Here is an 18,968-nt window from a genome sequence, read left to right as displayed (position 1 = left end):
TGCCGCCTCCTCTGCGTGTGGGTGTCATTGTGTGCCGGTAGCTTCCTAACTCACCATTTCGGGTTTTGGGGCCTGAACATTGGCCATAGAATCTCCATCTTTCCCTCCAGCCCCGGGTCTTAGGAGCCTGAAGAAGAGACCGAGCTGTGGTTTGAATTTGAATGCTTAATGCACTTGCCCGTAGCCTCATCGGTTCTGTGTGGTACAGGGCCAAAGCAGGCTCCCGCTGCTTTTCAGGACCAAACCAGCTGTAACTCCAAGGTCTGTGCTTGTTGCTTGGAGGGATGGCGGAGACCGCCCTCTTATTCCGCCCTCGTTCATCTCCAAAGCTGTGAAACGTGCATAAGGATGGGCCGCGATGTCCCTAATGCGGGGAAGCCCCATGCCCCGTGTCTGCCGGACTTGTCTGGGAGGCTGGCGGGCATCCTTGCCATGGGCCTAGGACCCCGAGCTTGGCTCCTGGTGGGGTGGGCCTTCCTGCTCTTCCCTTCCAGTGTCCAGCATCCAGTGGGGAAAGCCGGCTGTGCCGTGCCAGGGGGCAGCACTTCCTCTGGACCGGCTCAGGTGGGACGTGGGGGAGCCGCTCTGCTTCTACCTGTGCTCTTGCCTTGGGCAGTGAAAGTGGAAAAGATCACCTGGCGACTGCCTAAGACTGCCTGGGGTGGGCTTGGAGCGCAGACCCATGCCCTGGAACGCCTGGGGAGGGCCGCTGCCGCCAAGGCAGAGTGAGCGCCCAGGGCCCCTGCATTCTGTGAGCCTGGGCTTCTGGGCTGGTTCACGGCTGACGAGAGGAGATGGCTTGAATGCACAGGAACCTGGACAGGCCCCCGGAGGATTTCTGGGTTACCCCAGCACTCTCCTGGCCGCTGGGGAAGGGCCAGACTCGGGGGTTCCGCTTCCTTTGGGAATCCTCTCTGGCAGAGGGCGGGCTGGGAAGGGGCTCCCAGGGGCGAGGGAGTCGCCCGGCTGGAGAATGGTGGGCGCGCACAAAAGGAAAGTCTGAGTGACCTGTCGGCCAGGGACCGCTGAGATTGTTGGCATTTACAAAATGTGGATGGTTCGTGGTTTCTCAACTCTCGGGGCGTCACAGGCCGTGTGGGAAGGGGCCGGCTCCGGGACCCTTGGCAGCTACTCCTGTTTGTGTCTGCTCAGGGAACACACCCACTCCACACGGGATGTTAAAGGTGCTTCTAGAAACGGGCCTTGCAGCCGCCCCTCTAAATGGGGCAGGGCGAGGACTGCACATAACCGGCGCCTACTGTGTACTTGGCACTCTGCTGGCTGCTGGGAAGACCAACCGGTGCTACCCCCAAGGGGCTTACTTTCTATGGGGAGATAAGATGTGAACACAAAGGGGCAAAAATAGGGTGTGAGGTAGCAGAGCCCTTGGGATCCAGAGGTGGGGATTTCCTGTGGCTTCTCGAATGGGGCATCGGGCATGGCCTTGGGGCTGAGTTCAAGAAGCAGACGAGGTTGGCAGGAAGGAGAACAGTCGGGAGGGCAGGAGCCGCCTCCTCCCCCCCATACTAGGTTTGTGTCCCAAACAGATCAAGGGGAGAGGGAAAGCACCCAAAGGTTCAAGAATATTGATTCAATATTTGAAAAAAGTGTCACGAGGGAAACTCATGCTGTTAGAAACGGGGAGGCAGCCTGGTGGAGAGACAGGGAAAGCCTCGAAAGAACTCGTGCACAGAGCAGCGAGCAAGGGCCGTCGCACCTTGCTGGGATGACTAAGGGCAAGGCGGGATCACTGGTGAGCAGCCCCGATTTCAGACCCTCTGAGGGGAAGGGGGGCCCTTCCCCCCAGATGAGACGGGAGACTGGGACACAGCCAATGTTGGGTTTGTTTTGCTTGACTATGCATATTTGTTACAGGGGGTTGGGTTTTTTTCTTCTAGGGTAGGCTTGGCTGGGGTTGGGGAGGAGAGAGAGAAAAAACACATTTTTGTTGATAGAAAAAATAAAAGTAACTTTTAAAAGATTATTTTGGTATTTGTGAGCGAGAATTTTCCTGACTCTGGGGCTGATGTAGCAAAGTAGGTCAGAAAATGTCTCTAAGGTATTAATAGTAGTTGGCATTTATATAGCACCTACTGTGTGCCAAGTAGTCAGCAAAGCGCTTCGCAAATATCTCTGGTCTACAAAAATGCTGGTGGTTTTATCCCCATTTTATACCTGAGGAAACTGAGGCAAACGGTGACTGAGGCTACATTTTAACTTGGCCTTCCTTGGTGCTCTCCTTCCTTTGGATGCTCAGGGATATGTGCGTCTCTCCCTGCTCTTTTCCTCAGAATAGAAGCGTGAGGGTTCCTGAGAACCAAAGTACTCTGGGACTTTGTTCTTAATGGGTGTTTAATAAATGCTTGGATTGGGTTACAAACAAAAGTGAAGGAACAAATGCAGGAGATAATGACCTTCAAGAGACACAGTGAGCTCTCAATGGGCAAGTGCCGGGCCTTTGGGTGCCCGTCTGCCTCCTGGGGCGCAGGGTTACTGTCCTCCCCATTGCCAGGGACCTTCCGGCTCCTGGGGCCCTTCCCTTCCTTTCGGGATGTTTTGGTAAGAGGGTTTATGCAAGGGTCCTCGAACTCCAGCGCGAGCAGATGCAGCAGCTGAGGACGTTTATCTCCACCCCCCCTCCCCCCCTCCCAGGGCTATGAAGCTTCTTTATTTAAAGGCCACGAGACAAAGTTTTTGTTTTTACTATAGTCTGGCCTCCAACAGTCTGAGGGACAGTGAACTGGCCCCTATTTAAAAAGTTTGAGGGCCCCTGGAGTCCCGAGGGGACCCAGCCCTGAAGCAGACCGGCTCGGGCTCTCGTGGAAGGTTTGTCCTTGGCAGCCCCTGCCCCCGGCCTGGCCCCGCAAGGCCCCACGTTGTCTTATTCCAAGCCAGATTTCGGCCGGGGGCCCGGAGTCCAGTCCTGCCACTTGACAAATGAGCAAACGCAGGCAGGCAGAGAAGCCCTCGCCCATGTGGTCAGGACCATGGAGCAGGGAGCCTCGGAGGTTGGTTTCGAACTCAGGCCTTGTTTCAGAGTCCGCCCCTCACTGTACCAGGCTGCCTCTTACTAAGAAATCTTATCTAACAGGGGAGACCAGATTTGGGGCTCCCGAGGTAACGGTGGTGATGGAGCGCTGCCCCGGGACATTCGGCCCCTCCTGGGTTGGGGGCCGGAAAAGAGCCCACAGGAAGTGGGTGAGAGGCTGGGGAGGGGGTGCGGGCCCAGCCTGGGCAGAGAGGAGAGAAGGGGGGCTGGGGGCGTAGCCTGAGAGCCGCTGCCCGGCTGGCAGGGACGCCTGAGCCAAGGCAGCCTCGGCATGCTGGGGAGAGGTTCCTCCCCTCCACAATTCCTCCATAATGTTCCTTTTGGGCTCAGGGAGATGCTGGCCATTGGGGGCTCAGATGAGAGCAGGGCCCTGGGGGAGGGGGTCGGGCGGCCTCGGGATTAAGGCTGGGATTCAGGACACCTTAAGAGCCCCAATGTTTGTCTCCCCTCCCCTTCTCCCAGATTATCAACACTCGGGCCGTCATACAAACCAGGCAACTTGGCCAAGATTCACGGGGAGGGATGGGAGTGTTTTCTCTTGGGGGGGGAGGTGTTGACCTCAGGCTGTTGGACTTTCGGTGACACGATTTCCGATGTCCACCCCAGGGCGCCTCAAGTGGAACATTCACCATGCGCCCCCCCCCCCCAACGGGTTAGGAAACATGGGTATGAAGCTGGCGTTCCGTCAGCTCCCCCTGCTGAGGGCTAATCTGGGTCCTCCCCAAAGGGGAGGTGATGCTTGGGGGATGGAGGGGAAAGCACCCAATGGGTGGGCGAGGTCTTGGAGATCACAGAGACCGGAGAGTAACACTTCGGGGACGGGCATTGGAAACCTGCTGGTGCAGCAGGGGTGGGGATTCAGAAGGGCCTCCTGGGCACTGACCCGGCCTTGTGGGAAACCGCAGAGGGCCAACGTGGCCTGGGAACGGAGGCGGGCAGCAAGGCTGGGAGTCGGAGTCCCTCCGACGAGGATTTGGGATTATAGAGTTTAATTTGCCTAGAAAAACACTACCATAGTAGGCAAAGCCTCGGAAGCTCCGAGAGCAACTGATAAATATTTTCTTAGCCTTCGCGGGATCTAAACATTGATGTCAGACCATCCTGCAGAATCTGGAACCATGGGAGCTCCAGGCCTCTGCAGGGAGGCGGGGGGGCCTGGGGGGCCCTCGGGTCTGACTCGCCCGACTGAAGGCTCACCCAGTCCAAGCCGGCCATTCGGCCAACACACGGGGCCTGGGACTTCAGCCCTCTCTCCCTCCGCCCCAAATCCCTGCCCCCCTCCTACTGGTGCGTTCTTTCAGCCAGCTTGAATAATTACGAGTTTGGCTTGGGGAGGACTCCCAGCCGCTCAGTGGATGGATCTTCCCCTCGCCCCGAGTGCTCAGAACTGCCCCAGAGAGGGGACCAGCTCTAGTGGCCTTCATAAATACATGGCCTGGATAATGGTCATGATAAAAAAAAAATGGTATAATGGGGTCAGGGTGCGATTTAACTATGATTAGCCTTGTTCTGAAAAAGGGCCTTAATTTGAGAATCCTCCTTGGGGTCCCAGAGGCCCCCCCAGAGGTGCCCTGCACGTTGGCCAATCTCCCTGCAGGGCAGCATTCCCAGCATGCATCACAGACAGCTGGGGAAGGAGGCGAGGGAGGGGAGGGAGCCTTTCCCAGGGACAGGTCCCTTCGACTCCAGCCAAGGCAGGAAGGGATGGACCCTTCAGGACGATATTTCTACCTTGCTGCCCATCGAGCTCAAGGAAGGTGGGCTCCCGGGATAAGTGAGGGCAGTAGCATCAGGAAGCACACTCCCTCTCTCCTCCCCTCTCCCCTCCCGTAGCAGGTCAGGCCTTTGCCGTTCAGAAAAAGTGCGCCAAATAACACCCCACGGCTGTATTGTAGAATAAATTTATTTACCTGAAACCATGATGGTTGTGATGCTGATTATTCTCAGCACAGAAATCAACAACTCATCTTTATTTACAGTCTCTAACGTCCAACATGCGTTTGTGATCAAAAGTGGACTTGTAGCATTAGGTCTAAGATAAACGCATCACGATATTTGTATTATTGCACCAACATCTGTCTACTGCTTGGATTTCCTTAAATAAGTTACATTATTACAGTGCAAAAAGAGTTGTTTGCACACATTTAAAAAAAAATAGTAACAACCACCGAACTTCAGTTCTGGACTGGAGGGCTGGCTATGATTTTGAACATTCAACATCTGTAGTGTTTTCCATGAGTTTATAAATAAGCGTACTGTACACGGCCGGTTTATAAAGTAGCACGTTTCGATGAGACCGTACAGGAGGTTGGCTACTCACAACAGAAGGCATGCATTACAATCGAGGGTTTGTACATTAGAGAGGCTATGGCATTGTATCCCGGGGAGAGATATGGAAACTTGGCTGCCGGCTCCTGATTCTCAGGCGGTTGAAGTTTTTAAAGACTCCCGTCTATCTCCGTGCAGCAAAGAACCCAACTTCCCGGGAGGGTTTTCGGATTTAAGCTATATTGCACGTTTGTAAAGTAGTATTTGATTCTTTTTAAAAAGTGAAACCCCATCGGGAACACACGTCCTCCACATCACACACAATGAGCTCGAGAGGATGGTTTTTTTTCCTTTTTTTGTGGGTTTTTTTTTTTTTTTTTTGCTTTTTTTGGTTTTTTTTCCAACATCACACATGCAGAGGACCGGTAGATGTTGCTAAAAAAACGCACATGCACGCAACAAAACAACCTCACACTTCTGCAAAATGGTTTAGGAAGCGGTTACTCCAGTATTGCTGAAAAGGAAAGAGAAAGGAGATCAGCCTGGTAGGAAAATGGGGGGAGAAAGGAAGTTATTCTTATGACAAAAATAAGACCAAAAGATCAACAGTGACAGAGAGAGAGAGACGCTGCAGGCTTGGCTCTTTCTGGAACTCAGCTCACCGGCAGGCCCGGAGTGGGGGACGCCTGGACTACACTGACCAGCTGCCCTCGCCTTGGCTTGGCGCAGTTAGGAGACGTGTCCCAAGAGGTGGTTAGTGCACGTGGAACCAGCACACACAAGACCGAGAGTTAATGGTTAGAAGCGCAAGTCAGGAGTGAGCAGTGAAGGCAGACCTCCCTTCCCCTGGGCCCAGCTGCCGGACCCCCGGGACTGCCTGTGCTCTGGACAGAGGCCCCCCCCCCGGGGGTCACCCAGACCGAGCCGAACTTTGATGCTCAAGCACCTTGTTCTCACCAGGACGGTGACTGGGCCTTTCTCTGCTGGCTGCCCTACGGGGGAACAGACTCCTCTGGGGGATGGGCCGGGCTCATCCAGGCCATCCTAAGCCCTCCCCAGGGGCCTCAGAAGCTCCAGGGTAGAGGTCGAGCGCCCCAGCTAGGGGCAACTGCAAAGCAGCAGGGCGGGGAGCATCTTAGGAGGGGGGCTGCAGAGCAGACAACTTAAGGGCTGCAGCAAGCAAACCAGGCCGAATGCTGGCAAGTCTGAGGAGGGGGTCCTGCCCCATCCTGAGATCCCCAAAGCGCCTGCTACCAGCCCCTTTCCTGGGCCAAAGACAGCGTGTCCACTCTGAGCAGTCTAAGTGATAGGGACACCCACGGGGAAAAGCAGCCCGTCCCCCACAAGGCCTTTCAGACAAACACGAGCCTGAAGGGCCATCTCGGAGGCTCCCTGCCTGCTGCCGGGCCCCCCCATGGCTCGCCTCCTTGAAGGAGGGCTTGTAGGGGAAAGCCGGCCTGACCTGCAACCTCAGTAGCCACAGCTCATCCAGGTAGTGAAAGAATCAAAGTTTCCCGGTCCTAGCTCCCTGGTGACCCCATTCCCTATGAGGCCCTCTGCCGATGCAGGAGGCTGCCCCCTCCCCACAGAGTGGTGGGGCTGAGGAACGTGGGTCCCTGCTCACAGGACGCCAAGCAAGTGGCTGGGGTGGGCTGGAACATCAGCTGACCAGGGGGCTTTGTGTAAGGGTCAGTGAGGGGTCATCCCAGCATCCCTCCTCTTTGATAAGGACTTCACATTCCCGGGAGACCAGTCAGTTGTCGACCACTGACCGGATGGCCTTGGCTTAAATATCAAGGAGCTGCACTTATAGATGGTGCTGTAGACAGTAACTGCCTATAGGAATCAGTCTGGCGAGGACCCCCGGCCCCCCAAGCTACAGACACGGGGGGCCAGCTCAGCCTCGGCCCCGACTGCCTCCTGATGGTCCCCAGAAGCTTGCGTGGCTGCTCAGGCCAGATGCCCCGAGGGCGAAAATCACAGAGCATGGCAAGGGAGCACGGGACCAAGGAAGTCATCATTTATTCGTCAACATCATACAGCAGACTAATTTAGTTTCAAATCAAAGTCACCCTCTGGTTAACAACAAAAAAATACTCACTTTAGTTGATGAATGTTGGAAGGCATTGGAGAAAAACACCACAGTTAGGACAGTTAATGACTTACACGCTGTTGGTATCGGACTGAACTCGAAAACATGCGCAAACATCAACCATGATAATGATGGTGGTGGTTAGTGCCACAGGAAAATAAAAACCGTTCTATACAATATGTCCATTTGGTCAGGTGCTATTTACAGATTTTACAAAACACGCGCACCCCCCTCCCCCCGTACGTCTCTCACGTATCTAGCAGATGGTTCACGCCCTCAGACCCAACTTCTAACTGTGCCAGGCTCTGCCCCTCTCGAGCCGAACGCCAGGGCTCTGGTCTAAGGCCTCGAAGGGAGATTTCTCTGATCAGTAAGGAGTCCCGCCTAGGCTTAAGCCACTTTTAGAGTTAAAACGAGACAGGTCTTTTCCTCTGTCCATTTAAAAGGTTTTATTTATTTCTTTTAAAACTAGATAAGTGCCGCTGAAGTGGGCAACATTGGCAAAACAATGTCTGTTACAAGAAAATACATTAGACGTTTAAATAAATAACCTTAAAAACTACATCGGGGAGATGAGTCCAGGAGAGTGAATCTGGAACAATGTTTTCTGCACAAGCGAGAATAGGCCTACCTCTCATTGAGACGGATGTAAACAAAACCATCGGCATCCGAGAACCAAGAAGCCAAGAGGGGAACGGGGGAAGGGCGGGGGGCGGTGCTGACGGTGAGGGGTGGGAGGGGGCGGCAAACCAAAAATACTGACTGAGGTAGCAGTACTCTGCTCAGTGCAGAAAAATTGGCTTATGAATAAAAAAATTAGACCGTGACATCAAATTAAATCCAGGTGATCATGCAGAAGACAATACATGCTACTTAGTTTTAGAAAAAAAACCACACACATTCATTCCCTAAAATCTGCCGCCAATTAATTTGCTGACAATGTCTGCTGGCTCAACGATTTCTTTATACAAGGATGAGACTATTAGACAGAACACTGTACATGCTTTTTCATCTACAAAAAAATATTTGCATAAAATAGTGTTAGTTCTCTGTACATGTCAATGGACACTTTAATTATGTGTATAAAAAAGGAAAATCTTGCCCCACTGGAGTCAGAAAAAGCAAAACAAAATCTAGAGTATGAAACCTCCTTCACCAGCAAACATGTTCATGTGAAAATTCAGCAGAAATAGACAGTTGCTTTAAACAATAAAAAAAATTAATTGATTAAGTTAAACATCTTTTATGTAAAACTATGTCAGTCAAGACCAGAACATGTCACTAAAGTTAGTGTCTGTGCTATAAAGCCAGATAACCAAGGGCATAATGATCAGCACAAACGGCCAGGAAATCCCTTCGGTGCAGGATGGGAAAGAGCACGGTTTGGTGGTGGGCTGCACAAACTCTTTACCAGGTTCCAGGTAGTTACGGGCCACAAATTTCAGGGTCTCGTCCATAAGGATCACGGGCAGGGAGATCTTCAGCACCATGAGCCACTGGGTCACGTTCAGAGGCGTGATCTGGAAGATGAGCTGAAGAAGGCAGCCGGGTCACTGCTGTGATTCCCCACCAAAGCAGAGCCGGGGCAGGGGCTGGGGAGGGGAACAGGGAAAGGGCCTGTAGGGCCTGGGAGACTCACCGGCAGAGGTTCTACGTAGAGGATCAGGAAGTGCAGGGACATGGAGAGGCAGATGGAGCCCACCAGCCAGATGTTCTCCCAAGGAGGCATCCTCAGTAGGGACTGGTTCTCTGATAAGCTGCAGTGAGACAATGAGCATGGATGCAGATATGTTCTCTCAGATGGCTAAAGACAGCTTTAACTTCTTCAACTGAAAATTGCCCGTTCATGTTTTCTGACTATTCATCAATTGGGGAATGACCTGAATTGTTATAAATCTGACTCCTTCCTTTTAGAAATGAGGCCTTCATCAGAAACACTGGCTGTAAAAACTGTTTCCCAGTTTTCTGCTTCCCTTCTAATCTTGCTTGTGAAAACCCTTTTTTATTTATCCACTTTTTCATTTCATAATGTTCTTTATTTCTTGTTTGGTTATAAATTCCTCCCTTCTCCGAAGGTCTGACAGGTAAGACAACCCTTCCTCTGGGAGGCCATTTCTTAAAAGCTGCTCATAGAGCAGTGAGGAAACCACTTTGCAAACTGTCAAATGCTATAAACATTTGACCAGTGGTAACTGTTTAAAGGAAAACAGGAACACTGAAATCACGCACCTGTTGAGCGCGTTGCACATCTCAATGGTCACCAACACAGAAAGCGCCATTGTCATGGGGTACGGGGATTCAAAGATCCCACAGTCCACGCCCTCAAAGTCTGGATTGTCCTCCTTACACTGCAGGAAGTGACTCTGAAACCAAGGAGAGACGGGTCACACTAGGCATTTCTCCCCCCTCCCCTCGTCACGTCCCCCAGCCTGCGGGATAGCACGCACCAGCTGGTAGAAAGTGATTCTTGGACCGCCGTCAGCAGCGATGAACCACCACGCGGCCGCCCCCACGGTGGCAGCCCCGACATAACCTTGGGACAGAAGAACAAAAGGTCATGTAAGGAGTGCTCAGGGAAATGGGGTGGAACAACAATCAAGGGGCTATTCAGGTCAGCCACTTAGGCCAGGGGGCCACGCAGGGGTACTAGGAGCCAAAGGAGATGCCCTGCTGTTCTAGGAGCCAGCTCCACCACAGCCAGCACGTGGCAAACCTACAAGGTGCTTGGGCACCCAGGGCCTGGAAGGCCTAGCGCCAGCTGGAAGAAACGCGACTGTGGCCCCCAGCCCACTTGTGAAGCATCAGTGAACAGTTTGCTAAGAGGTGTATTAGTGGAACAAAAGACTAAGGGGGAATTGCAGTTTATTTTAAAAGGCTTCAATATATCCATTCAATTAAAAAATGTTATTACAAGGATATTAAACTCTTCTTCCATTGCTGTCCCTTCAAGCTCTTGCTGGGAGGGGGGGAGGGGGAGGGGCGCCAGACTTGTTAAAAGGCAGTGAAGTTTTCACAAGTGCAAGGTCAGTATCACTAATCCCCTCCCCACCCCAGTCCCCAGGCACGTCTGCATGTGGGTGCACATGTGTGCTCAGGAGGTGGGCCCCATGTGGGACACACGAAGCAGGCTGCCTCTTCCCCCTGGGCTTCCGTCCAATGCTGCAATGCTTTCCCAAGGGAAGTCCCTCATTAGCCCATCTTAGCAATGGCTTTTGCACATCAAATAACCAACCACGAAGCAAGGAGATGTTGCGAGAGCTGGCTCTAAAGCCCTGCAGGGCGTCCAGGACTCTCCCCTGAGTTGGAGGCTGGGACTCAGACCCTTCAGAGTCTACAACGAACTCCCCTCCTGGTGTGGTTCACACACCGAGCCAACCACAGGCCCACGCGGGCTCCCTTCACACGGCACGTAGCACTTTAGAGGGGAAAAAAGGGCACAGCCCTCCCTGGTGCGAAAGGGGCCGGGATGCAGAGGGGGAAGGTGGGACAGAATAAACACGGTTCAGAAAAGTTCCAGGATTGAAATGTGTGACGCAACTAGCAAGTCAGCCCGGCCCTCGGCGGCCCCACTCACATCCGATGGCCAGGTAGCGGAAGAAGAGCCAGCCGCTGATGAGGGGCTCTTTGGGGTTCCGGGGTGGCTTGTTCATGATGTCCAAGTCGGGAGGGTTGAAGCCCAAGGCCGTGGCCGGCAGGCCGTCTGTCACCAGGTTCACCCACAAGAGCTGGACGGGGATCAGAGCCTCAGGAAAACCGAGGGCAGCAGTCAGGAAGATACTACCCCCCGGAAAGAAGAGAAGGACAACAGGGTCATTGCTGCAGCCACAGCAAGAGAACAAGGATTCAGACAATTCTTCAGCCACACAGAGATCTGAGTTAAAAAGCTAGTTTTAGATGTGAGGAATGCGGCTGCTGAGCCCTGCCTGGGCTGTGGGTCCATGACGCCCCTCCCCGGCCTCCATGGGAGGTCCCACCCCACAGACTCACCACACGACCTCCCCCACATTGGAAGAGATGAGGTAGCGAATGAACTGCTTCATGTTGTTGTAGATGGCGCGCCCCTCCTCCACAGCTGCCACGATGGTCGAGAAGTTGTCGTCGGCCAGCACCATCTCCGATGCAGTTTTGGCCACCGCAGTCCCCGACCCCATGGCGATGCCGATCTCCGATTTCTTCAGGGCTGGAGCATCATTGACACCGTCCCCAGTCTGGAGGGCAGTTGGGGTGAGAGCAAACCATCAGAGGGACAGATATAAGAGCAGCTCCAGTCCCAGCCTCTGCTCCTTGTAGAAGAGGACCCTTCCCCCCCTTCGGCCTGCAGACCCCAGGGCCCTGCTTCCTGTTCATCCCCAGCTACTCCTGGCCTTCTTCATGTGGAGCCCTGCAAAGGCCCTTCGGCCTCCTCTGGGGGTTTCCTTCCACCACCGACTAACATGGAGCCTGTTTTTGTCTGTTTCTTCCTGCACTGCCCGGCTCTGCCTTTGGGCAGCCCCCTCTGACCCCCCAGCAAAATATCGGCTCCTCCTCGGGGACTCACCATCGCTGTAATCTCATCAAAAGACTGGAGGAACTCGACAATCTTGGACTTGTGGGAAGGCTCGACCCTGGCGAAGCAGCGGGCGTTGAGGCAGGCGTCCCTCTGTGCCGAGGGACTGAGCTCGTCGAACTCGCGGCCCGTGAAAGCCTTGGCGGTGACGTCCTCGTCGTTCCCAAAGATGCCGATGCGGCGGCAGATGGCCACGGCGGTGCCCTTGTTGTCGCCCGTGATCATGATGACGCGGATGCCGGCTTGCCGACAGAGCTTTATGGATGAGGCCACCTCGGTCCTGGGGGGGTCCAGCATGCCCACGCAGCCAACAAAAGTCAGATTGGTCTGGAAAGGATGAGACCGGCGGTGACGGGGCAGAAGCAGCCTTGGGGCCAAAGCCCCGCACCCCTCAGTGCAGATGCCAGCACCGAAGCCACGCGCCCCTCGGCCCAGACGCTGGGCATCTTTCGGCCAGAGTGGGACAAGGGACCGCAGAACCAGGTCGTCAGGTCCCAGACTTCCTCTGGGGCCTCACCCACACCCACAGACTCCTGGAGTCCCAAGACCCCGGGACTCCTGCAGGGGTGAGGAGGAAGTCTGGGCCCGCCCTGCACTGGGATGAGCAGCTCACCATGTCCTTTCCTGCCCACAGGGTTTTAGAACAGTAAAACATGGGGAGCACTGAGGCTGCCTAGGCTGCGCCTGGCCGTTGGGCTCTCAGGGGGCCGGTGGAGTCTCGTGGCCTCTGAGCTGGACCATGGGGATGCAGGAAGGTTCTGGCCCTGGCGCTGGCTCACCTCGTACTTAATGAAGTTGGCCGAGTCCTCCAGGTTCATCTCCTCTCTCCTGGGCGGATTGTCGTGCGTGGCCAGCGCCAGGCAGCGCAACGTATCCCTGCCCGTGCCCCATTCCCGGATAACCGTCATGATCTTTTGCTTGACCCCGGGGGTCATGGGAACCTTGGTGCTCCCCACACGGATGTGTGTGCACCTGTCGATGACACCTTCGGGGGCTCCCTAGAAAGAAAGAATGAGACGTCCAGGTTACCCGGGGGTAAGGGGTTACCCCCCATCGCGGTGCTGAAGTTAAGCGCCCAACTCGTGCTGGCTCGAGGCAAGGAGAAGCTCTCTTTCCCGGCACGTGCCTTCACAAACATCTTGCTCATCGAGGTCCGGCTGGGTTTGTTGGGCGTACAATAGACAGACATGGATTTTCTATCTCTTGAAAACTCGAGGGTGAATTCTTTCTTCATCAGTTGTTTGATAACCTAGAAGATGGACAGCCCATGAGACCCGCGGCATCTACAGCCCCCCACCCGTCCCCACCCCCACGGGCCTGAGGACTGACCGAGTTGCAGGCGTTGGCGCGCTCGATCCTGGAGAGGCCTTTGAGCTCCGTGTCAAAGACGTTCATCTTCTCAACCAGACAAGTGAGGGCCGTCTCCGTGGCTTCCCCAACCTTTTCGTACACGCCTTTTGCCTTTATTTTAAAGAAGGAAGGGAGAACGAGATGAGGGCTGCTAACGTGGCGAAGGTTCTCCGGCGCCAGAATCGCCCCAACCAGAGTCTGACTGGATAATCTGTGTGTTCTCCCCAAGAACTCCCTGAGAATTCAGCTTGCTCGTGCTCAGCAGCTCCCTTCTCAGGGAAGTGAGATAAAAGGAAGGACACCAAACCTCACAGTGACCTTCACAGGAAGGACACACTGAACATCCCAGCTTCTCCTCTCCAAGATACAATGCTGAGCACGGAGTTCTTGGGGAGGGGACGGCCAGGGGGGCCCCACTCGGGCCACCTCCATTAGCTGCCCCAGCCATGTAAACCCTGAGATGTATGAATGCAGTAAAGGGCACCTGGTGGATGGAGCTCAGGTGTGTCTGGTTGGATCCAGCACGTCTCAGATAAATGGGGAACAAGAAAACGAGGTCCTCTCCAGAAGGGAGGAAAGAGGAGGCTGGGTTCTAAGACCAACACTGCGCCCCCAAGGAGGAAAAGCTCAAGTAACAAAAATTGGCATAAGGCCCCAGCCAGAGTGGTCCCTTCCCCTCGGACGGGGGCTCACCTCATTGTAGTCTAAAGCAGAGTCATTGCAAAGGGCACAGATGGTGGCCAGCTCTACGAGACCATCATACTGGTGACACTTCACTTGTTTGTCATCCTTGTGCCTGTCGGAGGAAGACAGAGAGCACAGAACCCATCATCCCTATGGTGCAGGCTCCAAGCTCAGCTGGTCTTGCTTCTTAATTCTGTTTCTGTGTTAATGACATTTTAATTCCAAAATGACTGTGCCAAATGCACCTAGGGCAGACCTCTATATTCACAAATGCTCCATCAGCTCCGGCTAATCCACCGGCAGAGAAGACGCTTTTAACACGCTCCTCACTCAAAATCAATCAAGACCATTCTTTACAATAGCCAGCCAGAACAGGCCCCGATGTTCGGGTGTTTTAACCCCTCGCTTGAGAAGTTTGGGGATGTCTTCTGGACAGAGAGGTTTGTCACTCAACTACATGAATGAAGCTATTTTTAAAAATCCCTTGGCAGAACGACCCTAACCAAGAAGCTGTCCCTAACAGGAAGAAAAATGACTTATCGGCCTATGGAGTTTGAGTCTTGGCCCATTTTACTCCTTCAAGACCAGAGGCAGAAGACTTCCTTGTTTCTTTTTAAGCACCTTTTTTTAAATTAAAAAAAAAAAAACAATCATCTAAACATTTTAATGTCATTCAATGACACTCACTGGGAATGTGGGTGCAGTGTGATAATAGGAGACAGAAATCATGGAAATCTTTCTTTCCCCCTCTACTGCATCATCTACCTGCCACTCATGAAATCATGTACTTTAGATTCTTTTAAATGTTATTTGACTTTAAGGCTGTTGTCAGCAGTCCCCCTGTCACTACCTTGAGAAGGCAGTAGCTCAGAGGATCACTTCATCGGAGAATAAGAAATAACTTTATTTTTGCTTTGAGAAAAAGAATTACTCGGGACACAGTAGAAAATGGACAATGTAGCCTTCTGAGATGCTTCAGATCTATGACTTTTTCATGCCTAGGACTGGGACCAGTAAGTCTTGCTAACAACAACCATGGCTGACATTCTCCTTATATGTGTTCTCAGGCAACAAGCATTAGTTCGCCCACGTTAAAAACTCCTTTTACTTGAGGTCCCTCACCTCCTTAGTGACTGTCCCATACCCACTGCTCCTTCTGTTGCCCACAAATGTGCACAAGTTAAAAACATGATAGGATCCCGCCAATCCTCCACCACAGCATCCTTCTTCTCCCTCTCACACATCTCAAAAAGCCTGCAGCCTTTTGTGCTCCCCTTCTCTCCTCCCCTCATCTCCTCAGCTTGCACGGAGCCATGGCCAGACAGTGAGAATGTGGCCCTCCTCACCAGGCCAGACTTCGGGGGTGGGTGGGTGGCAGGTCTACCAAGGATGCCCTACTTACACTTCTCCCATGGGTGCATACGTTGACCCAGTTATGGTAAACTCATTCAAGGAGCAGCTATCCCCTTCCACTCGGTCCAGAATAAACATCTGTGGAAGAGAGTTTTAACACCTGATGAGTTTATTGCTGAGCAAAAACCAATCAGCCTGACACACAAGAGAAAGCAGCTGTCTTGTAACACAAAGTGAAAGTCAATCGAGCTCGTCCCCCAATGGCCCCTGGCAGACCCCGACCTCAGACCAAAAGCAGCCGCTCTTCTGTCCGAGCCAACGGGCAGACAGCCCTTAGACCACGCAGATCTATCCACCACAAATGTAAGAGCCCACTTCCCTGCTGCTGGTCACGAGTAATCGTTTCAAAGACTTATTTCTTTGTCTATATGAAGTAAAATTAATATTGACAAGACTTGGGAATCAGCATCCAATTAATAGAGTCAAACATTGTCCAAACAGGGCTGGGGAGAAAGCAGGAAAGTGGAGCATCCTGGGGCTGCATCCTCTCAGGGAGGTCACTTTGCGTTCCTGGAGCAAGTTGGATCGCGCGAGTGTTGGGAGATTTGGTCCTTCTGAAATCCTAGACATATGTCCTCTTCCAGAGGCCCCTTGGCCCAAGGATGACCAACACCCACAGCAGAGACTCTAGGCCCTCTCCAGGTAGAAACCACAGCATTTCCACCACAGGAATAAGGAAGAACAGTTACAATCAGCGATATCTACTATTTAGCAAAGTGCTGATGCTTAAAACTAAAACCTTGTTATCCTGATGTTCTTTCCAAGTATCAAAGCACCAACTTATGCATAAGATGGCACTGACCAGTGGCAGGGTTGCTGGGGGCTCTTGTCTATAAATCACTTTAAATGAGGAAGAAATCAATGAAAACACTCCTAAGAAGTGAGCAGAAGCACATAGAACTCGTGGGGACCTTTAAAAAAGGTTTCAGAGAAAAGAAAATGACGTCACCTTGTGAAGGGTGATGATGCCATCAAAATAAATCACTCATTTCTGTAGCACCAATCATGTGCCAGGTGCAGGGTTAAGTGCTTTGCCAAGATTAGCTTATCTGATTCTCAGGACCACACTGGGAAGGAGGTCCTGTTATTTATTACCCCCACTTTACAGATGAGGAAACTGAGACCTGAAGAGGCTAAGTGAGCTACCCAGGGTCACACAGAAAATGAGCTCTGAGACAAGATTTGAACTCAGGCCTCGACTCAGGCTGCCTTACTTCGAATTGGAGGTAATTCGGAGGCCCAGAGTCAAGTGAAACCTGTGCAATACGGAAAGCCAAGTTTATTCTTAAAAACCAGCAGCTACTTCCCAGGGAAACTGCTGCCTCTCTACCCTCTCTCTAAGCTCCTCTGAGCTCAGATTTTTCCAACTTTGTCTAATCTGGCAGGACCCAAAGGTCCTGAGCAAGAAGATCATTCGGGCTTGTTTTTGTGGCAGGGTAGGCTAAGAAGGGCCTCTGACTGCTAAGCTGATGTCCCAGGCAGCCCGGAGATCTGGTGCACAGACCCAGCCTCAGACACCTCCCAGCTGTGGGGGCCGGGGAGTCCCTTCCCTGTATGCCTCAGTTTCTCATCTCTAATACGAGCTGGGGAAGGAAATGGCCAGCCACTCCCCAAAAGAGTTGGACACAGCTGAAAGGAACGAACAGGCTCCGCTAACGGGTGGCAGCTTCTTCCAGAGGAAATGGCATGAAGTGCGCCACACCCTTGCCACCCAAACTGAGCGGCCCCTAATTGAGGTGGATGCCCAAGGATAGGCAAGTTCACGTCGCTGGTTAGCCTGGCTAAAGCCAGCCCACCTTTCCACAGCCTGGGCGCCCATCATCACCAACCCAAAGGAGCAAGGAGAAGTGAGGATGGGTCCACACCAATGACTGGTGCAGGGCATGAGGCTGGCACAGCAGAGCAGATGCCCTCAACCCACTGCCACAAGACAAAACCCAAACCTGCAGCGGGCAAGTGGGCCTGTCGCCAGGAGACCCTCCCCAGGATCTCCTCATGCCCCAGCTCCTTGCCCTGCCTCCAGACTTCAGGACCCCCCAGCTTTTCCGAGGAGATCCAAGGATCTCCTCCACCTCCCTATGACAGAATGAGAGCACCAGAACCAAAAAGGGGACAAGCTTGCTCCCTGGCCCCACGGAGGAGGAGTGAGTGAGCCCAGGGCACCTTACCCTGCACACAGACATCTGGTTGGTGGTCAGAGTGCCGGTCTTGTCTGAGCAGATGACTGAGGTGCAGCCCAAGGTCTCCACGGACGGCAGGCTCCGGACGATGGCGTTCTTTTTGGCCATTCGGCGGGTGCCCAGGGCCAGGCAGGTGGTGATGACCGCGGGCAGACCCTCAGGAATGGCCGCGACAGCCAGGGCAACTGCAATTTTAAAGTAGTAGATGGCGCCCCTGATCCAGGACCCGCCGTGCACCGGGTCATTGAAATGCCCAATGTTGATCATCCAGACGGCGATGCAAATGAGGGAGATGACTTTGGACAGCTGCTCCCCAAACTCATCCAGCTTCTGCTGCAGGGGTGTCCGCTCTTGCTCGGTCGCCACCATTTCGTCACGGATTTTGCCAATTTCAGTGTTCACGCCAGTGGCGACAACTACTCCCATGGCTTTTCCAGCGGCAATATTTGTACCCTGAGAGAAATGGGAGAAATGGGGGGCAGGTGTCATCTAAGTCCTTTTCCCCTGGGCCAGTTCCATGGCTTACAGCACCCACAGTGGTCCCTAGCTCTTGAGTTAGTTTTTCAGAACAAACTTCAGTTCTGAAAGGTGGCCAACTTAGAGACTTCGTACAACCTATTTGCTAAGCAGGGTTCCCTTTACCAATCTGAGCTGTAGGCCAGGTTTCTGGTTATTCATTTTAAGAGCTAAGATTCCCCAAGACCCATAACCCTGAGGGCCAGTTGGGCTTTAAGAAATACTTACAGAAAAGAGCATATTCTTCTTATCTTGATTGACAGCCCGGGGATCAGGCACAGGGTCCGTGTGTTTAATAACTGAGACAGATTCCCCTAAAATACAAACATTAAAAGGGAGATATTGAAATGTAAGCTCCCTGCTGAAGAACAGTCAATAAGCTTAAAGTTGCAAAAATCTGTAATACTTTCTATGACATGACAGATTGCCAATTAAAAGCAAATGTCAAATAATAAAAAAAGAAAGAAAAAATTAAAAACAAAAAATAATGATTTCACAGAAAAACCAGCAACAGCTGAGAGCCTGCAAATGCCGATCTGACTCTCGATGGCATAGCCTGCCCGCCTGCCTGCACCTCAAGGATCGACCTTCCCTTCCCAGGCTTTAACCAGGAATTACATGTTAATCGGGTTCTTAAACGCCTATTAGCAAAATCCTGTTTAACTGATGCAGATTTTTCAGTGGCAGTGCAGTTTTGAAGGGAGATTTCTTTTCTAGAATAACTTTTGAAGCTCACTTTCTTTTCAATCAGAATTTTGCACTAAATCATAACAAGATCCCCATTCTAGGGGCTCCCGAGGCGAGTTTGGTACCCAAGTGATTACAGGTTTCAGGGCCTGACTTTTTGTTCCTACAATGCTGTGGAGACAA

General features: G+C 52.7%; 1 protein-coding gene across 3 annotated transcripts in view; it reads right to left on the bottom strand.

Annotated features, from left to right (window-relative positions):
* Nucleotides 1–4,934: 4,934 nt before the first annotated feature.
* Nucleotides 4,935–18,968, bottom strand: part of ATP2A2 (ATPase sarcoplasmic/endoplasmic reticulum Ca2+ transporting 2) — a 52,614-nt gene continuing 38,580 nt past the window's right edge. The window contains exons 7-21 of one of the 3 annotated variants that reach the window (XR_007949664.1): nt 18,327–18,412; nt 17,571–18,035; nt 15,392–15,480; nt 13,999–14,101; nt 13,285–13,416; nt 13,078–13,204; nt 12,735–12,949; nt 11,947–12,282; nt 11,397–11,617; nt 10,984–11,186; nt 9,857–9,942; nt 9,639–9,772; nt 9,049–9,166; nt 7,419–8,941; nt 4,935–5,831 (exon numbers count right to left, since the gene is read on the bottom strand). Coding sequence is in view for 2 of the 3 variants with exons in the window: in XM_051972762.1 (XP_051828722.1) it covers nt 8,672–8,941; nt 9,049–9,166; nt 9,639–9,772; nt 9,857–9,942; nt 10,984–11,186; nt 11,397–11,617; nt 11,947–12,282; nt 12,735–12,949; nt 13,078–13,204; nt 13,285–13,416; nt 13,999–14,101; nt 15,392–15,480; nt 17,571–18,035; nt 18,327–18,412 (2,585 nt within the window). In the remaining variant the exon portion in view is untranslated. Of the gene's footprint in view, nt 5,832–7,315; nt 8,942–9,048; nt 9,167–9,638; nt 9,773–9,856; nt 9,943–10,983; nt 11,187–11,396; nt 11,618–11,946; nt 12,283–12,734; nt 12,950–13,077; nt 13,205–13,284; nt 13,417–13,998; nt 14,102–15,391; nt 15,481–17,570; nt 18,036–18,326; nt 18,413–18,968 lie in introns of those variants that run through there. The other 2 variants (XM_051972763.1, XM_051972762.1) reach the window with 2 other exon arrangements.

The sequence above is a fragment of the Antechinus flavipes genome, chromosome 1 (genome assembly GCF_016432865.1).
Source record: "Antechinus flavipes isolate AdamAnt ecotype Samford, QLD, Australia chromosome 1, AdamAnt_v2, whole genome shotgun sequence".
In the NCBI taxonomy this organism is placed as follows: domain Eukaryota; kingdom Metazoa; phylum Chordata; class Mammalia; order Dasyuromorphia; family Dasyuridae; genus Antechinus; species Antechinus flavipes.
The sequence above is the reverse complement of the archived record's forward strand: the minus strand, read 5'-3'. Positions and strand labels throughout refer to the sequence as shown.